This window comes from Myripristis murdjan, chromosome 9 (assembly GCF_902150065.1).
Source record: "Myripristis murdjan chromosome 9, fMyrMur1.1, whole genome shotgun sequence".
In the NCBI taxonomy this organism is placed as follows: domain Eukaryota; kingdom Metazoa; phylum Chordata; class Actinopteri; order Holocentriformes; family Holocentridae; genus Myripristis; species Myripristis murdjan.
In genome coordinates, this window is record NC_043988.1 from 31,862,548 (window position 1) to 31,879,156 (window position 16,609).

General features: G+C 42.5%; 1 protein-coding gene across 1 annotated transcript in view; it reads right to left on the reverse strand.

Annotated features, from left to right (window-relative positions):
• atp8b5a (ATPase phospholipid transporting 8B5a) overlaps positions 1 to 16,609 on the reverse strand; it is a 51,980-nt gene that overhangs the window by 1,594 nt on the left and 33,777 nt on the right. Inside the window, exons 8-27 of the mRNA XM_030059448.1 lie at positions 15,893 to 15,963; positions 15,378 to 15,460; positions 14,768 to 14,926; positions 12,753 to 12,841; positions 11,957 to 12,150; positions 11,292 to 11,500; positions 10,232 to 10,275; positions 9,425 to 9,590; positions 8,495 to 8,683; positions 8,136 to 8,251; positions 7,288 to 7,452; positions 6,773 to 6,884; positions 6,286 to 6,391; positions 5,924 to 6,050; positions 4,982 to 5,165; positions 3,727 to 3,950; positions 3,528 to 3,611; positions 2,501 to 2,746; positions 934 to 1,072; positions 665 to 795 (exon numbers count right to left, since the gene is read on the reverse strand). Of these exons, the coding sequence (XP_029915308.1) occupies positions 665 to 795; positions 934 to 1,072; positions 2,501 to 2,746; positions 3,528 to 3,611; positions 3,727 to 3,950; positions 4,982 to 5,165; positions 5,924 to 6,050; positions 6,286 to 6,391; positions 6,773 to 6,884; positions 7,288 to 7,452; positions 8,136 to 8,251; positions 8,495 to 8,683; positions 9,425 to 9,590; positions 10,232 to 10,275; positions 11,292 to 11,500; positions 11,957 to 12,150; positions 12,753 to 12,841; positions 14,768 to 14,926; positions 15,378 to 15,460; positions 15,893 to 15,963 (2,838 nt within the window). The remainder of the gene's footprint in view (positions 1 to 664; positions 796 to 933; positions 1,073 to 2,500; positions 2,747 to 3,527; positions 3,612 to 3,726; positions 3,951 to 4,981; positions 5,166 to 5,923; positions 6,051 to 6,285; positions 6,392 to 6,772; positions 6,885 to 7,287; positions 7,453 to 8,135; positions 8,252 to 8,494; positions 8,684 to 9,424; positions 9,591 to 10,231; positions 10,276 to 11,291; positions 11,501 to 11,956; positions 12,151 to 12,752; positions 12,842 to 14,767; positions 14,927 to 15,377; positions 15,461 to 15,892; positions 15,964 to 16,609) is intronic.

A 16,609-nucleotide genomic window follows, 5' to 3' on the forward strand; every position in this document is an offset into this window, starting at 1 on the left:
TACTGAGAATACATTGCTTCTATACTTAGACTTAAAGTATTATTATTATTATTATTATTATTGTTATGGCTTTACTGTTGTTACCTAAATAAAGGAACATATTTTAATGATTAGTCCTGCAGATAATTGTTTCTTGAATGACACACAGAGGAACTGAATCAGAATTTTCTAACCTGGCACTCAGGGGTTTACAACCAATGGTCTGTGGCCTCCTGGTGGCTAATGTCAGCATTGCAAGTGGTTCTGACCATGCAATCAATGGATTTTTTTTTTTTTTTTTTAAATACACATCTCCACTTATTACATCTTGTTTGTAAACACTCAGATTAAAAAACCTAAAATTGATACAAGTTATGGTGACTTCTTTTACAGTTGCAAATAATGGCCATTCAGCAGCTTCTGTTTAAATTGGAATAAGTCATTAAAACAACCCATGTGTTCCTGTTCCTGGCCTGCCTTTACATACACACATGCACCCAAACATATTATAGCTTACTGCATAATATCTAATAATACTTAATCGATTATGCGGATGACAAACCCTTTTTGCAAGTTATACTGAAAAGTAAAAGTAAACAACCTACACCCCCCAAACAGTGGTTTCCTGGTTGCACCTCAGTCAGGATGATTGTAATAAGAGGTGTGTGTGTGTATTCATCTGTACCTTATCGTTGATGGTGGGCCAGAGCTGAATCAACAGGAAGCGCCAGGTAATGACAGGAAGGACACACAGGATGGAGGTGAGGAGGATGGTCAGCCACACGTTGGGCTGGTTCAGAGAGTTCCTGGCTGTTCCTGGACACACACACACACACACACACACACACACAGAGTGAGGTTTATAATACTATCAATTACTGACACCCTAACCCTCTAACCTTTACCGTGACCTACCTCGCCTCACTGTGTGTTTAAGGGGAAATCACCACTTACCTATGAAAGGGAAGGAGGAGGGCAAGAGAAGGAACATGCCGTTGCTGTACATGGTGAAGGTGACGGCAAAGTACATGGCCAGGCTGCCCAGCACGAAGAACGTGTTCACCGCCGTCCAGTAGGACATCTCCAACCCCAACTAGAGAGGGAGAGGGGGGTGGGGGGTGGTGGGGGTTATTGGCTGTTAAAATTTGCAGTGAAAAACATCTTATTTCTCCCTAAAGTGGTGAATTCCTTGACTTATGAGAAAAGTAATTAGTTACATTACACACACACACACACACACAGAGAGAGAGAGAGAGAGAGAGAGAGAGAGGGAGAGAGAGAGAGAGAGAGAGAGAGAGAGAGAGAGAGAGAGAGAGAGAGAGGGAGAGAGAGAGAGAGAGAGAGAGAGAGAGAGAGAGAGAGAGAAATTAGGTTTTCAGTGTTCACTTTTTTTTTTTTTTTAAATCTTTTTCAAATGCCAGTGGATCTCAAATGGGGGTATGCATATCTCTAGTGGTATATTGGAGTACTGCAGAAGGGGTAAGTGAGATTTAAAAAAACAAAAACAAACAAAAAAAAAAACCGTTAACTTCAAAAATATCAGTCATGCATAAATAATTAGCCATCAGTAATTTTCCAAACAGCTTATCCTGGTAAAGGTATTTATTGTACAATTTTAAGGCAAGCTATGTTTATTTTTGTTTTTGTTTTTGTTGCTTTAATACAATTCCATGCAGATTCATATATTTAGAGCACTTTATTTTGACTATTACAATTTTGCATGTAGAAAGAAGTTGAAATTGTGTATAAAGAGGTTCAAATCTCACTAAAATATGTACTGACCATTTGCCAATACACTTTGAGGAGTGTCAATCATTAACCTTTCTTACATGGTAATGAAAATCTGTTTCATATTTCGCTTCAAAATATTTTAAATTTTACTCTTCATTATTGCATATGGTTTTGCTTGGCATATAGTAGGGGGAATAAAGCTCAAAAAATGGCCAAATTGTTATGAAAAGCATGAAATTTGGTACACACATTCTCTAGAGTGTATCTCACCATTTCAGAAAGGGTGCCCAAAAATCAGACCCATTAAATGAAATGACCCACAATTACTAAAAGGTGATATAATTCTGACATTTTGGCTGAGTGCTAATTACAGCTTTTACATTTATGGTAAGTATAGTAATAATAAATGTAATGTATGTAATGTAATGTATGTAATGATGATGATTATGACTTTGATGACGTTGTTGACGATAACGATGAGTTTGATAATGACGATGATGAAGATGTTTTTTTGTTGTTGTTGGAGATTTATGTGGTTGACACTTTTACCTGAGATGGCCTCTTGTTGCTCCACTGTTTTTATATATTCAGTGTGATCTGTTGAATGTATGTGTGTGAAACGTGTTGTCCTTTATGTCTTTTTTATACCTGTCTGCAACCAAATTGCCCAAGTTGGGACAAATAAATTATACTTGACTTGACTTGACTTGAATAAAAGATTTTGACAAAGTCACCGATGAAAAATGCAACGTGCAAAAGAGAGATGGAGTGAAAGCAAAGCGTCCTCTACCTGGATACAGACGGTGATGAGGAGGCACGTCTGCGTGAGGAGGGCGAAAGACTGATAGTCGGAGATGTCCTTGCCGTCGTCCCTCACCGTGTCGTACATGGCGGCGTAGGGGATGAAGAAGAGCACCAGGGAGCTGTAGCCGCTGTGCAGCGCACACTTGAAGAAGGCCGTCTTGCTGAAATAGAGGTTGAGCTGGCCGGGCACGTAGAGCTGAGGATGCTGGAAACTCCACACGTCGTTCACATCCTGGACAGCAGGGGGAGACACAGGACACGACAGACTGCTGTAATACTCGGCATTAAAAGAAACAAAAAGACAAAACACTCCTTTCAAACCAAACCAGGAACCTCCTCCACCAAGTGACCACGGCTTTGGATGAAAACAGCTTCATTCAAACACGAGAAAAATACATATGCAGTCAGTTTTGACAAAATATTAGAATCAAATGTGTGTTTATTGTTCAGCGTTCCTGTACATTTTCTGTTTCCAAATTCCATGCTTTTCCCAGATCTACATTTCCTGACTTCTTATATACTTTTGTATGTTTTTTCCAGGCTAAGTCAGACTGCTGATTAGTGAATGTTTATCAGGCCTGTAAATTATTTACTTCCAGCTATTAAATTCTGTTATTATGTGGCAAAATCTTTAGATGATTGCTTCAGCCCAAGGCAGTCAAGAGGAGGCATTTGAACTGTCTTCTATGCTCTCTCATTGGAAAACATGGCTTCTTTAAATAAAAAAAAAAAAAAAAAAAAGCATTATGATTTATTTATTGTGATTTTAGAAATTACAGATTTTAGAGAAGTGTACATTTAAACAATAGTCTGGAAAATATTTTTTTTTCTCAAACATCCATACTTTTTCCAGACCTGGAAAGGATTCACATCATATTTCCAGACTATGATTCATTCTCTCAGTCTTGTCTTCATAATTTGATTTTAATTCGATCATGATCTGTCTTAGTGCTGTTTGTAAAGCACACTTCTGTCTGTCTGTCTCTCTCACACACACATAAACACACAGTTACCTGATCAAACAGACTCATGCCCAGTACAGGTAGTGCTGTGTAGACCAAATTGTATAGTGTGATGAACCACTCGTCATACACCGTCTGAGAAGGAGAGCAAAATGAAACGTCAAAACCTCTTGTCTTTCAAAAACATTTTTCTCAACCATCACACTTCACTCACTCTCATCCACCTGTTCCCATCGTTCTGCCGTCTCACCTGGGCGGAGAAGCCGCAGAAGAAGGCGTACCAGAAGTGGACGAAGGTGAAGGTGAAGTTCTTGTAGAAGAAGTAGCGCAGGAACTTGCACATGCGCAGGTAGGACCAGCGGCCGTGCACCAGCAGGAGGCGCTCCAGGAAACGAAACTGGGAGAAGGAGTAGTCGCTGGACAGCACGGCCTGCATGCCCTCCTGACCTGAGATGCCGACGCCTATATGGGCCGCTGGGAGGGGTGGAGGGTGGGGGGGCAGGCAGGTGAAAGGAAGAAAGAAACTGGGATTGAGCTTCTCTCCATCCAACAAACAGCTTTAAGACACTCCTTTCAGACAACCACAGGTTACAAGTGTAAAAATTATACATTAATAAATCATTACCACACTGAACTGCAGTTTGTGTGCAACCAGGTTGGACTTAGCAGGAAATATGTGCTATTGATTTATGGAATAAAACAGGAAGAGGGCTCTGTTCCTCCACAGTGCGAATGGAGCTAGAGAAATTCTTGCAGTGGCAGATGATGTAAGGAATGAAACACCCATGGTGAAAAAAATCACTTCCAACATGTTTATCCTCCTCAGCAAAGAGAAAACAGACTCAACAAGAGGGAAACGGGACAAGGAGTGACAATCTGCTTGTGACAAGAGGCAACCGTTGTTTGATAATTTGATAATTAGTCATCAGTATTAATTAGACACCAATCTATTGATCTTGGTTAAAAAATGCTAAACCCAAAAAAGCATCTCAAAATGTGACACACACTGCTTTTAGCTGTAACACACAGCGCCGTCGCATTGAAGGAATTTCCCCTGCAGTGATCTAGGGCTGCTCAACAGTGCAGTATTTACCATTTTTTAAAAATTCAGTTATCATAACTTTAGAGCTATATAAGCCTAAGCCATCCAAGAAACCAGAGAAAACCCAGGAGAATGTTAACATGCAGTTGTGGCAGTTGCAGCAATTCGTTTGTCAATAGCACAATATTGCAATATTGTGGTTATTGCGACAGCCCTACTGACACATGAACTCCCCAAACCCCTGACTATTTTTTCCCTTTCCATCCTGTCCACTAGATCCTTTACATTCCCTAGATTCTTTTCTTAGATCCCGTCCGTTCCCTTGATCACACCTCTCTTTCCTAAATCTCGTCCCGTGCCTTCATCCTTCCCTTGGTCTCTTCCCCTCCCTGCCCTTTCCCTCTCTGTCTCGGATGCTGCTGTGTATGTTTTGTTGACGGCGAACATGCATTCTGCTCGGCACCTTTAATCATGCTGACATCGTTGGCCCCGTCTCCTATGGCCAGGGTGACGGCCCTCTTGTACTTCTTGACCAGCTCGACCACCTGAGCCTTTTGCAGAGGAGTGACCCTGCAGCAGATCACCGCCTTGCACATGCAGGCCGTCCTCAGGAAGTCCAGCTCCATGCTGCGCTCCAGGGCGTACGCCTGCAGGGCCGCAGGGGGAAAACAGGAGCACAGGAACTGAAAAACCATTGTAGATGTCTGAAATAACACTGAGCCGTACTGACGGGACGTTTAATAACCGTGTCGGCTGACAACATGACTCTGATGATACGAGACAACTGCAGAACTGGCCCAGATGTGAGCAGGGGTACTTTATAAAATAAACCAATGTTTCTGAATCCCTATAAACTCCTACAACTCGTGTATCTGATTAAATTTAAAGTAAAAAATGTGTAAAAATGCGGAAAATCACAAAAATAAATGGTTCAATACAGTGCAAAATTGAACCATGAAAAATTAACCAATACACAAACGAGTGTGGTGATCCCCAGCACCGGGTACAGACAGTAATTATGTTCAAATATTCATTGATTTAATGGTAATCGAAAATCTCTGAATGACAAAAAAAAGTTGGTAGAGCTCTTTTTCTCCCTGATGCACCAAACAAACTGAACTGAAAATCATGACCCAAAAACTGCAACAGAAACTGAACCCTGGCTTTACTGTTTCAGGGTTTGTTGACCTTTTTGATGGCGCTGTCGTTAACAGCACAGATATCACTGAAGCATCTTCCCTCGATAGCTCCCAATGCTCCATATTATAAATCCCCTCATGGATTATAAGGCTTTTAGAAGTGTGATGAATGATATAAGGAGTTAACGCTCCCTCATTTTTTATCATTAACCAGCTCAGGGTGTTTAAAGTCATGAGGACAGCGGCTCTGACTCGACGGGACGTACCAGACTGTGCCCGTTGATGACGAGGCCGTACTCCCCGTTCACCACCTCGTCCGCCATCACTTTCACACCTTTACCCAGAACGACCGCATCATCCGCCGTCTCTGGCTTCATGGTGGCTCGTGCGTTCCTGCTCAGATACAATCATCAGATGTATGTGTTTACTGGCACGTTTAATAATACTAATTAAAATTCATTTTATCTATAGAGTGCTGTTCATGATGCTCAAATACTTCACATGATTCAAAATGATAAAAGCAAGACATTTTAATAAGAAGCTTGTTAAAATCGAAATTACGCTGCCCTAAACGGAGACAGTGAGTATTTGCTTTTGAAAATCAAACGATGACATCACTTCCTCTGACCTCAGCTCCTGTCTGACGTCGTCGGGCGTGTTCCCCGACACGACGAACACGTCGTTCATCTCCTCCCGCAGCATGTTGCACGAGTAGCCGATGTTTTCTGCCGTTTCTGCCAATAATAAAAAAAAAAAAATCAATGCCACTTAAACAATATTCAGTGAGGTAAACTTTTTTAAGAGATCATTCAACACGGACCTTTGCTTAAAGTTATGTAGGAGATTTTCAAACTAATAGTTGTGAAAGTATTGGATCTGATCAGCAGTCAATATCGTTTGTTTATGCCTAGTTCTCTTTTTAAAGTATATTTCATGAGCAGGGGATGCTTCATTTCTAGGCGTATGAGTCTAAAAACACTGTCATGCAGATCTTAGTGTCATCAGTGTCTTTTGTTTTTATGTTTTAAGAGTGAATACAGTAATGTGGAAAAGTCTTTTGAACCTCCGAATGGTCTGCTGTGAGACGAGCGGTGGATTCATCTCAGATAACGCACCTTGCTTGTCACCAGTCAGCACCCAGATTTTAATATCGGCTTTGGAGAGCTGCTCGATGGTGTGAGGCACTCCGTCTTGTAGCTTGTCTTCGATGGCTGTCGCCCCTAGCAACTGGACACACACACACACACAAATATACACACATGTACACAAACCAGACAAATCATCAACATGACACACATCAGGGACCGGGCTGTTGAAGTGAGACGGGAGGTAAACGTGTGGAAAATGTCAGGCAAAGAGCTAAACTGATGTAAACCTTGTGTGAATAATCAGCTTCACATCTTAATTATGTATCTTGTTTTATTTATCTATTTTTTTAAAGATTACATTTTTGGCATTTCTGCCACTGAATGTATATGGAATATTCATTTTCATCAGCCATGTTAACAGCTTAGTAGGAATATTGTCTTTTTCAAAATAAGGGCAAAAAAAGAATATTTTGTGTACGTAAATGTAGTCACTGTGACAGGTTTTATTTGATCATTAAAACGTCCTCCTGGGTTGCTCCTACCAGCAGGTCCTTCTCTATCTCCTCATACAGCTGGTCCAGTTTGCTCTCGCGCTCGTCCAAGGCGGTGCTGGCCTCATGGTGGCGCTGTTTCCACTGGCTGAAGTACTCCTCATCCAGGTCCTTATAGGCCAGGGCCAGAGTCCGCAAGCCCTCCCCTGCAAACTCCTGCGGGATGAAAAACCACATTCACATATGTATGACCGCGCCATGGAAAGACCAGCACTCACACACTCACACACACGCACACACACACACACACACACACACCAGCTAATGGTATTTGAAGATATAAACAAAAGTGAAGCGTCCTGGGCCCAGTGGTGTAAATTTAGACTGATGTAAACCCTGGACGGGTAAATGATTGTCTGTGAGTCTGGGAGAAGAGACACAGGAAAAACATAACAGACAACAGGGAGATGACTCATAATGTAACTGTACAGTTCTTACTGTTTATACTGTTTATACTGTTTATACTGTACATAACATCACAGGCCTTCAAACTTGAGCTAGAGACTGCGGTTCTTTAACTCTGCCCTTTAACTCTATTATTTTTGCCTGGAGAGCAGCTCTCTGTCTCTGAAACATGCTTGTAACTCCAGTCCGCTCTTTGTGCAACTGTCTCCAGGTGGACGAGATACACACACTCACACACACACATATACACACACACACACACACACACATTTGGATGACCTTTGCACGGGCTACATAGAAGTACGGAAAGGGAGGACCAGCACAGAGGCATGCATGGGATCTTACACACAGAAATACATTCACAGCACTAACACTGAGGTTCTACACTGCATTTAACACACGCACACACACACACACACACACATGCTACTGACATTAAGGTGCTCTGTGGTGACGTCCATCAGCTTGCTACAGGACTGGTGCAGTCTCTCATAGACGATCGTATCTGCTCCTTTACAGTAGAGAGACAGCTTCCCCTCTGGACTCCTCACTGTAAACACACACACACACACACACACACACACACACACATACACGTGTTACTTGGCCAAAAAAAAAAAAAAAAAAAAAAAAGAATTACTGTCTTTCGCCTTTGGAAGATTATGACGTACATTTCCAACTGTATTTACACCAGCGAAATAACAATCTCCAGTCACGGCGCTCTTTTTAGTAAATGACATGAAGCAGGAACCCCTCATCCAAACAGTCTGTTTCCAGGGGATGTTTTTTTTACCTATGACCGACATCCTCTTGCGGACGTTGTTGAAGTCCAGAATGGCCAGGAGCTCGTAGCTGCGCTGCTGTCCCATCTCCACGATAGAGACGCTGTCCGGCGTGCGCGAGCGGAAGACAAAACCGAAGTTCCTGGCCGCCGTCACCAGCGCTCCCTCGTCCGGGGACTGCGCCTGGTAGAACAGCTCACCTGCAGGGGCAATGAGGTCACTTCCTGTCACTCGAGGAACAAGAGTCTTTCCACAGCCTCCAGTTGGAGTTCAAAACAATTTCAAAAACATGCCCTTCTCCCTTCTTTTTTAAACCACTCAGGAACAGAAACAGAAGTGGACGCTGTTGATTGTTTAAGTGCAGCCTGATGACAGCTTTTGTCGCCATTTCCCACAGTCCCACAGCAGTTGTGCTCTTGCTCCTTCCGAGTCGGTGGCTTTTTTGGTATGCCGCTGCTAAAAGCTTATTGTCAGCTCTATCAGTCAGAAGAAAATGCAATACAAGAGCGCAACTTAATGTTGATTAAAGACAGTTACATAAAACAAAGATAAAAGACAGCTAAATGCCCAGGCTAACACATGGTTTGAGAGTAAAAGCTTCTGGGGTATATAAAGCATTATTTTGTACATATAGACCTCTCTAGAGCAGTGTACATTATTGTTTACATATATAGTGATCTATTCATTGCTTAGGTTCAAACTGGCCAATACATAGCCAAAAAGATCCTGGGCTATATGCGAGATAAAGCAAAGATGAAACATCAAAATCATATTTAGTGTTTCAGAGGGAAAAGACAAACCTTGACCCAACCCAAGCTGAAGCTCTTACCGGCACTAAAATTTAAAGTATGTTTTGCTTACTCTGTGGAGACTTGGCCTTACAGACACACCCCATTTCCCACACACACACACACACACACACTGTCTTCTTCTCTCCTCACCCTCTTGCTTCTCCTCAGGCATGACGGTGTGACAGAGCGCCAGCAGCCTGAAGAAGGCGTGGACCTCCGGGTTTTCCAGCTTCACCGCCTCCACCAGGGCGTGATCATGGAAGGCAAAGCGAGAGTCGGCCAGCGGGTTGAAGGAGAAGTCCACCGTGTCTGTACGCTGGAGGAAAAGGGAAGAGCGGGCAGAGAGAAAGAAAGTGTGAAAAGAGAGACAGAGGAAGAGCGATAGAGGCGTGCGACAATGAAATTCTCTCAACAGAGGCCTGTCGTACACAATGTTCGGAAAGCGCCTGCCAAAGGGATTTGCCACCATGTGGGAAGACGAGTTGTCACTTTCTTCCCAACCGAATGCACTAAAGGGCTGATTTACCTGCAGTGACAAGGTGTTGAAATTGTGCTCTCGAAGGGGAAAATCTTTTAATAGAATACCAAACATGTAAATGAGGAAGAGGCCTTACAATCTCAATTTGTGCATCCCTACTGTTCTTCAGTGTTTTCCCAATACTACTTCCTGCTGTAACTTCCTGCAGCGAAATTTCCCAACAGGGTAATCATTAATGTTTTATCTGATCTCATGTCCATGGCGGTTATGTCCCCATTCAATCATTCCTTCACAGGCCTAAAATTTCAGGTGTAACTGCAGCTCGGGTCACATCTTTCGAACAAAGTTTAATAGAAGAACAACAGAAGAGGAACAGCACTGTAATCTGAACAGGGAGCAGTGAAGTAAAATGCATAGTGTAGTCACATTGTATTTTGTAGTGCATTATACAGTAACAGTTTCACATGAGTTCAACTCACCTCTGTAATTTCTAGTCTTTGGCCAGTGTAGTCATACACATCCCCTGGAGTGGAGAAAGAAGAAAGCAGCTGACATGCAACTCACACGTGCTGTACATGTGTGTGTGTGTATGTGTGTGTGAATTCGAAAGAAATAATTTATCGCAGTGTATTTCACTCTTTCTAATGAGAAAAAGGGCTTGGAAGAACCCTTACGTGCTTTTCAGATTACAACCACAGGGGAACCCATGAAGGTTCCCTGAGGAACCCCTTAATGAAGGGTTCATAAATCCAGATGGCCATTCCACGAATTTCGGTGGTTTGTCTAGAATCCTTTTGTGTATATTTTTCTGTCAACAAACCTTACGTGAATTCAGACTGAGGAGTGTTTTCTGAAATCTGTGATCTGATCCGAGGGTGAGGAGAGCGCCACTCACAACACAACATACAGAGCCTTTCGATTTCAAAAGCGATCTGTAAATGAAAATGTTTTTTTGGTTGTTTTGAGGGAAATTAGGGATACCTTTCAGTCTACCAAGGCTCTTGGCGGATTACTTGGATTATTTTGTCTTTGCCCTCCAGTTCGAAAATGTGGTGAAGCAGCAGGCTTTCAGCTGCAAGGTAAGCCACTTTGAATGAAGTTGTTCTGTCGCCAGAGTGTTGACTGAAAAATTTGCACTCGATTGTTCTGATATTTGGATGTGTTTATCTGCAGATTTCAGATTTGAATGAAGTTGAGGTGGCGAGGGGATGAAGTGGAGGGCAGAGGAGGAGTTTAGTCAGGTCGATACAGAAATTTAGAAAGCTAAAACCAGCAAATACCAACAGGCTGGCTGTAAACAGTATGGTGGAAGGAGACTGTGATGACTCTCACATTGCCAGGGGTCATTTTACTATAAAAAATAGCATGTAATATTGATTAAGTTTTTCTTGTTGGATGTTAGAATAACTCAATGAAGTTTTTGTAGCTGCATCTTTATGAGCTGATATGTTTTATTGAACTGAGGTACACAGTGCCAACACTTTAAAAAGAACACACAAGTCTGATTTTGGACCGCAGATTCATTTCTAAAAATCTTACCGTAGGATTTGCCATTGATGGAGCACTTGTTGAAGGTCATGATGTTCTGGGTGAGCGTCCCCGTTTTGTCACTGAAGATGTACCTTATTTGGCCCAGCTCCTCGTTCAGCGTGGTGGTACGCGCCTCGGCGGGGGTGTCGCTGCGTGCGTGGTACATCTTCCTGTCCCAGTCGATGTAGAAGCTGTTCCCCAGCCGGATGATCTCCACACTTTCAGAAGCAGCGGACACAGGAAATAGGAACAAAATAGGCGGGCATCATTGTCATAGTTCCAATCAAGCCTGCTTTAATTTTATTTCCCTGCTGTCCCTCAACTTTTTCTCACCTACCCTTTTGTGCACTGTTCAAGCTCAATCACTGGGTCTAAATATTAAGAGTCATATCTGATCCTGAGTACAAAAAGGCCCACTTTGTGTTTCTGTTCATCATCTCAATTTTTTTTTTTAAATCAATTTATTCTCTTTCTTTTACTGGAAGCTTTTTGTGAGACATTTTTATAAGTCCCCTCAGGGAATCCTTAGCTCACTCTCACAGCTTGGATGTCTTCTGTCAATGAAACCAAAAACCATAATCTAGCTCGTTCTTTCACTTACAAATTGCAAATACAAGAAAAAAGGCACATTTTGACTCCAGCATACACACACACACACACACACACACAGGTACCTGACATAGAGGGAGATGGGAACCACAGTGTTGAGGATGATGACGTAGGACCAGAAGGTGAGGAAGGCGGAGAAAGCAGCATCGGTGCCCTCTTGCCTTGGCAGATAGACCGTGAACTTTGAGCCATCTTTCAGCTCCCAGATCCCGTTTCCTATGGCCAGGATGGTGCACATGAACGCCAGGAAACCAAAAATCTGCAGAGGGGGGGGGGATTTACAGATTACAGGTCAAAGGAAAGTCTGGAGGTCAAAACGTAGCTGCATCCTGTTGAAATGCAAATGTGCCGAATCAAAAACTACGTCAGAAGACCTCCAGCAGAGGCGAAAGTTTTTTGACCCTGTTTAACCTCAGGCATGATAACATAATTTTAACAGATTTGAAGGAGATTTTTGAGGATTTCACTAGAAAAAATATTGCCAGATTTCTTTCTTCTATGCTTTTTTTCCCAAATACAAAATGTGTGAAAGCTTTAATTGTCAAAAAATACGATTAGAGTTGCAATGTATGTTTATTTTTATTTATGATTTTAACGCATATTTTTTGCTACATGCTCTTTGCAGTGCACAAGCCAGCCAACGAAACAGTGTGTGCAATTCTGTAAAGTCTTTTTCCTTGGAGTTTCTGTCGGAGGAAAAAGCAGGTTTGAATATCTGTGGGTGGTGTGCTTTTCTCGTTTGTTCAGCTTTGCTAAGTTATCAGCATTAAGATAAAACCCCTGATTACAAAAACACTAACTACTGCCAATGCTGAGGCCAGATCAAACTGTGCACAGCAGAGAATGACATGACGGACTCACACAGAGGACGAGGACGTTCATCAGACGGTCTATACTCGTCCTCTTGAACGTGGTTTTCCCACAGTTCTGCATCAACTTCGTCTCCGGACCTAAAAAAAAAAACAGGAACAGAAACAAGAAAGTTGTCACCTCCTTTCCGATATCTTCCCCTCCTACTCACTTTAATCCACTCTTATCTTGAGGTAAAGTTAATAAGAGTCCTTCCTGTCTCCTGTACGTCTGTCTCACACGGTCATTCTAGGGTGACAGGTTTATCGTGAGCAGTGGCCCTGATATGTTTCCTTATTATTAGAATGGCTCCATTATCACGCTCATTGTAAGTCACTCTAGACAATAAACATGGCTGCTGAAAACTTACACTGAACCAGCAACAGGAACTAAAATATGAGAAAACTACTCAGTGCTGCATTGTCTTATCATCTGGAGAGTCTATTGGCAAGGTTAACAGCTTGTTTATCTCGCAAATTTTCACAATTCAAACACAGACTCTCCACCTTCCCATCCTGTCTGTTATAAGTCTCTAATATGTCACGTATGTTTCTGTATTTACTGGTTAACACCTTGCTGAAAATCAATTTTTTACGTATGAGATAATGGGGTCTTGAACTAAACGTGAGGAAAAAATATAAAATACAATAAAAAAATACATACAATAAGTGCATATGTTTGCTTCTATATGTCCATATACGCTAATCCAATTTGTAGTTGAAATACTAACCAACAGAGGACATGGATAAGGCATAAAAAACCCTTGTATGAGCATTTGTAGGTTACAAATGCTCATACAAACATACTAACCCTCCCTACAAACCGCTTCCCGACACACCGCCATCCGATACAACGCCTCCGGACACACCGCCCTCCGCCACCCGACACATCGCCACAGGGGCGTCGTAGTGGGGGGAAAAGTGGGACTGATTACCCACGGCCACAGTGGGGGAGGGGGCCCTCGAAAAGCCTGAAATAAAAAGGTTTGCCTATTGGCCGGCTATACAAAGGCCCAAAAAGATTTTTTTTCATGGGGCCCAAAATCCCTGGCGGCGCCCATCGCCACCCATCTAATTATTGACTTTTCAGTTTATGGACAATTCATTTCTATCACTAACCACAAGAGGGCGATAATGCGTAGGCTACTGGGCTGATGTCATGAACCTGTTTTGACCTACTGACCAGAAGTGGGCGTGCCTCACCTTACAGCTGATGTAGCCTACAAGCCCACGCCGGTCGCGGAAGTGTCGGGGCGCGGTGTGTCAGGAAGGGGTGTGTCGGGTGGTGCTGTGATGGGAAGTGACGTGTCAGGAGGCGGTTTGTCGGGAGGTGATGCCTCATTTTGTTGTAACTTGATCATTTCATCATTAATCATTGCATGACAATCTTTTATTCAGTGAGGTTTGGCCTTGGATGGAAACATAGCTGTTTTCTGTAGGTTTCATTCATTTTTGGACTAGTCATGTAGCCTGTGGCCCTTGGACACAGCTGAATTTTGCTGAGTGGCCCCTGAGCCATCTTAAGTTCAGTGACCCTGGTGTAAAGAATACTCGATTAGTGTTGTTATCTAAAAATGTTTTACTAATGTTTTGATTAAGAGGATGTGAAATTGCTGGTGTAAAAATGTGCTAAAGGTGAAAAGCTGATCGTTTAAGATGTACTCAGAGGGTAAAAGTTACTCTTTAGAAACAGGGACTTGGAGAGATGTGATTTTTCCTGTGCAATTCCAGCAGGGTTACTTCAAACTAGATGCGTTTTAATAGAAGAGGGGGAAAAAAAACACAATCAGCCAATTTGGTTTTGCTGCATAATAACATTCATGAAGGAACTGGACAGATTCAGGATAAATGCATGAAGGTGGACTTGTGCCAAGCTATAGTTATCTCTACTGAAACATATCTGAAGCATTGGTGAAAACTAAGATCATTGCATGGATGTAACCCGACATGTTCTGGATCAGTAATCTAACCTAAAAAAATAATTAAAAAAACCTCTGCAGATGCTAAGCAGCGAAGCGTCCCACTGACCTCCAAACAGCACCAGGCCAAAGCACCACTCGGTGTTCCTCAGCGTGCAGCCTCGCAGCAGGATCTTCTCGTTGTCCAGCGAGTATTTCTGGCCGGCGTAGGTCAGCGTTCCTGTGAAGCGGTCCAGGCGGTTGTTTGGGGGCTCACAACGCACCTCGCCTGGAGGGAGAAGCACCAGCAGACACAGGAGAGGGGTTCACAACAGCAAATTAGACAAATTATCAATCATCATCACTTCTTATGTCAGTTCACAACCATTTTCATCATATCTATTTTTTTTTTTTTCATTTAGTTTTTGGTAGAACAAGGCACTAAAACAGATTAGCACTCCAAGTATCAGCCAATGAGCAGCCAGAATTCCACTTTTGCTTAATTAAGGAGGAAGAAAATCTACTATAATAAACTGCAATGTATGTGCACTTTCACCCATTTTGTTAAACTTTGATTCACCCTGGGAACACTTGCCAAGTAAACACTATTTTTTTTTAACAACACCTGCCTCACCCTTGTAACATTATAGACATCTATTTTTGGGAATGTACAGGTTATGTGTGTGTGTGTGTGTGTGTGTGTGTGCTGGCAATTTTAGAAACCTCCAGCAGTGTTTTACCGTTGAAGGCTGCCAGGCTTTCGATGTTGTCTCCCAGGTCTCCTGTGACTGTCAGAGCCTGTCTCACCTTCAGGTTGGTCTCTCTGGGGAAGAGGAGGAAAAGGAGGATGAGGAAGAGGGAGGTGGCAGACGACAAAGATTACAGAGAGCCGTGCAAAGAGAGAGAGAGAAAGAGAAAGGAAGAGGAGGAGAAGGTGGAAAGCAGAAAGTGATGAGGAAGGAGGGCAAGGGAGATGGAGAGGTAAAGAAGCAGGAGAATGTGGGAAAACAGATAAACACAACCAGGGGCGCCACCAGGAATTTTGGGCCCCATGAAAAAAAAGAATATATATATATATTTACTCGATGATGGTTTAATAATTTTATATTAGTTTTTGTCTATTTTTGGGGGCCCCTGTCAGGCAAGGGCCCTTGGAATTGTCCTAACTTTTCCCCCATATGCGGCGCCCCTGAACACATCACAGACATAGGGTTGGTTGGATCACACACACACACACACACAGATGAAGACTAACCCGTCCAGCTCTGCTGTCTCGATGTAGATGAGGTTGAGCGGCTCGCTGCTGGACAGCAGGAGGAGGTCGGCCTGGAATCACAGAGCAGAACAACAAACCCAACGTTACACGACTGTTTGTTTGCATCTTCTGTTCTTGTCTTGAAAAAAAGAGAAAAATTCCACTGCAGAGACATTAAAGTGGTCCTTTTCCTTTTTTCCAATTTTATTTCCTACAGAGTACAAACAGAAATAAAATAATACAAATCAGACAATCACATACGAGCAAAGAAAGAGGAAAAAGAGAAGAAGAAAAAGAAGCGGGATGTAGATTCCTCACCCGCTCCTAAACCAAATTACAAATCTAATCAAACTCTCCCTCAAACAATACCAGTCCAAAAAGAGAAGAATTTCCATATTCCTCTTCACAGTGGCATTAAAAATGTGTCAGCAGGCGCCCATGTTTCAGCGTATTCTACATTATTATTGTGTAAACTAAAAGCTATCTTTCCCAAATTAATCATTTCCAGCTGCAGTGATCCGTTCCTTCTGAGAGGGACGATGTAAAGAGATCCATTTGTTCATAATTAGTTTCTCTGTGACCATACAGAATGACAGAAATATATTTTTACTCTTTGGAGATACTCTGCTGAAGCTGTGCACATCTCCCGCTGTACGTGACTGTGGAGTGAGTGGAATAGTTGTATTAGTGTGTGACATGGCCGGCTTAGTTATACCA